The sequence below is a fragment of the Penaeus monodon genome, chromosome 30, assembly GCF_015228065.2.
Source record: "Penaeus monodon isolate SGIC_2016 chromosome 30, NSTDA_Pmon_1, whole genome shotgun sequence".
NCBI classification, from domain to species: Eukaryota; Metazoa; Arthropoda; class Malacostraca; order Decapoda; family Penaeidae; genus Penaeus; species Penaeus monodon.
This window is the reverse complement of record NC_051415.1, coordinates 22,175,351-22,176,780: the sequence shown is the minus strand read 5'-3', so window position 1 is coordinate 22,176,780 and position 1,430 is coordinate 22,175,351. Positions and strand designations below refer to the sequence as shown.

Sequence of the window (1,430 nt, the reverse complement as noted above, 5' to 3'; positions counted from 1 at the left end):
GACCTTATTTTAACCTACAGTTGCAACGCAAACATCATGTATGTAAAGGAGTTCAGATCTGTATTGTGGATAATTTTCAAGGAGAAGAAAATGACATCATACTACTGTCTCTTGTGCGCAGTAATGAGAAAGGTCAAGTGGGATTTTTACGGAAGGAAAACCGAGTCTGTGTGGCTCTTTCACGAGCCAAGCATGGCCTCTACATCGCAGGTAACATGGATCAGCTGACTGCTGCTACAAAGGGGGAAAATCTTTGGACAAAGATCAAAGAAGATCTTATAAGAAACAAAGCAATAGGCAGTACCCTAACACTGCGTTGTGAAAAGCACCCAGAACAACTAACTTCAGTGTCAAGTAGTGCGGACCTCCTAGAAAAGTGTCCCGAGGGAGGGTGCTTGAAAGCGTGCTCCACCTTGCTGCCATCATGTAATCATAGATGCCCTAAAACTTGTCACATGACAGATCAAGACCATAAGAATGTAAAATGCCCACAGCCATGCCCTAAAATGTGCAAAAGGAACCATTCTTGTCAACAAAGATGCTGGGAAGCATGTGAACCATGCACTGCTTTAATTGCCAAAACGCTTCCGTGTGGGCATACCCATAAAGTGAAATGCCATGATTACGGAAAGGATCTCTTCTGTCCGACTGAAGTTAAAAGGCAGTTGCCGTACTGTAATCATGAAGTACAAATGCAATGTTACCGTGATCCGGCAACATTTCCCTGCCCCATTCCATGTGATATACGACTTGAGTGTGGACATCAGTGTACACAGAAATGCCACATCACCATTGATCCTGACCATTTGAAGTTCAAGTGCAAACAGCCATGCACACGCGTACCAGAAGGTTGCAGTAAAGCTCATCGATGCCAGAAACCGTGTTGGGAGAAGTGTGGACTATGTAAGGAATATGTTAAGAAAATCAAACAGTGTGGCCACAGACACACAACTTACTGCCATATAAAGACAGAGGATATCATATGTAAGGAAGACTGCAGAAAAATGTTACCATGCCAACACCCATGCCCGAAGAAATGCAGCGAAGAATGTGGAGGCTGTCAGATAAAAGTAAAGAAGATTGTGCCAGACTGTCGTCATGAAATTCAGGTAAGTTTGTTCCTTCTACACGTTCCCGAAATATCAAAACTGTTGTTAATGTTAGAAAAGAAATCCTGATATTACTCTCCATTCATAAGGTTGAGTGTAGCCAGCCTCCTTTGAAGTCAAGGTGTGAAAAACGCTGCATCTTGACCCTTCCATGTTCCCACCCATGCCGTGCCCTGTGTTGTGAAGAGTGTACCAAGAAATGTCAAGAACTGGTCAGAACCACTAATGTCTGTCCAAAGGGTCATGCTATATACCTCCCATGCCATCTCAAAAACCGTAAGTCTTTTTTCTTATTCTTTATGATATTGTGTTCATTACCAT

The 1,430-nt window shown here is 42.9% G+C and overlaps 1 protein-coding gene across 1 annotated transcript in view; it reads left to right on the top strand.

The window, feature by feature from the left end:
- LOC119592634 (NFX1-type zinc finger-containing protein 1-like) overlaps window positions 1-1,430 on the top strand; it is a gene marked incomplete at its 5' end in the record, with an annotated part of 7,305 nt that overhangs the window by 1,709 nt on the left and 4,166 nt on the right. Inside the window, 2 exon segments of the mRNA XM_037941531.1 lie at window positions 21-1,109; window positions 1,199-1,385. Of these exon segments, the coding sequence (XP_037797459.1) occupies window positions 21-1,109; window positions 1,199-1,385 (1,276 nt within the window).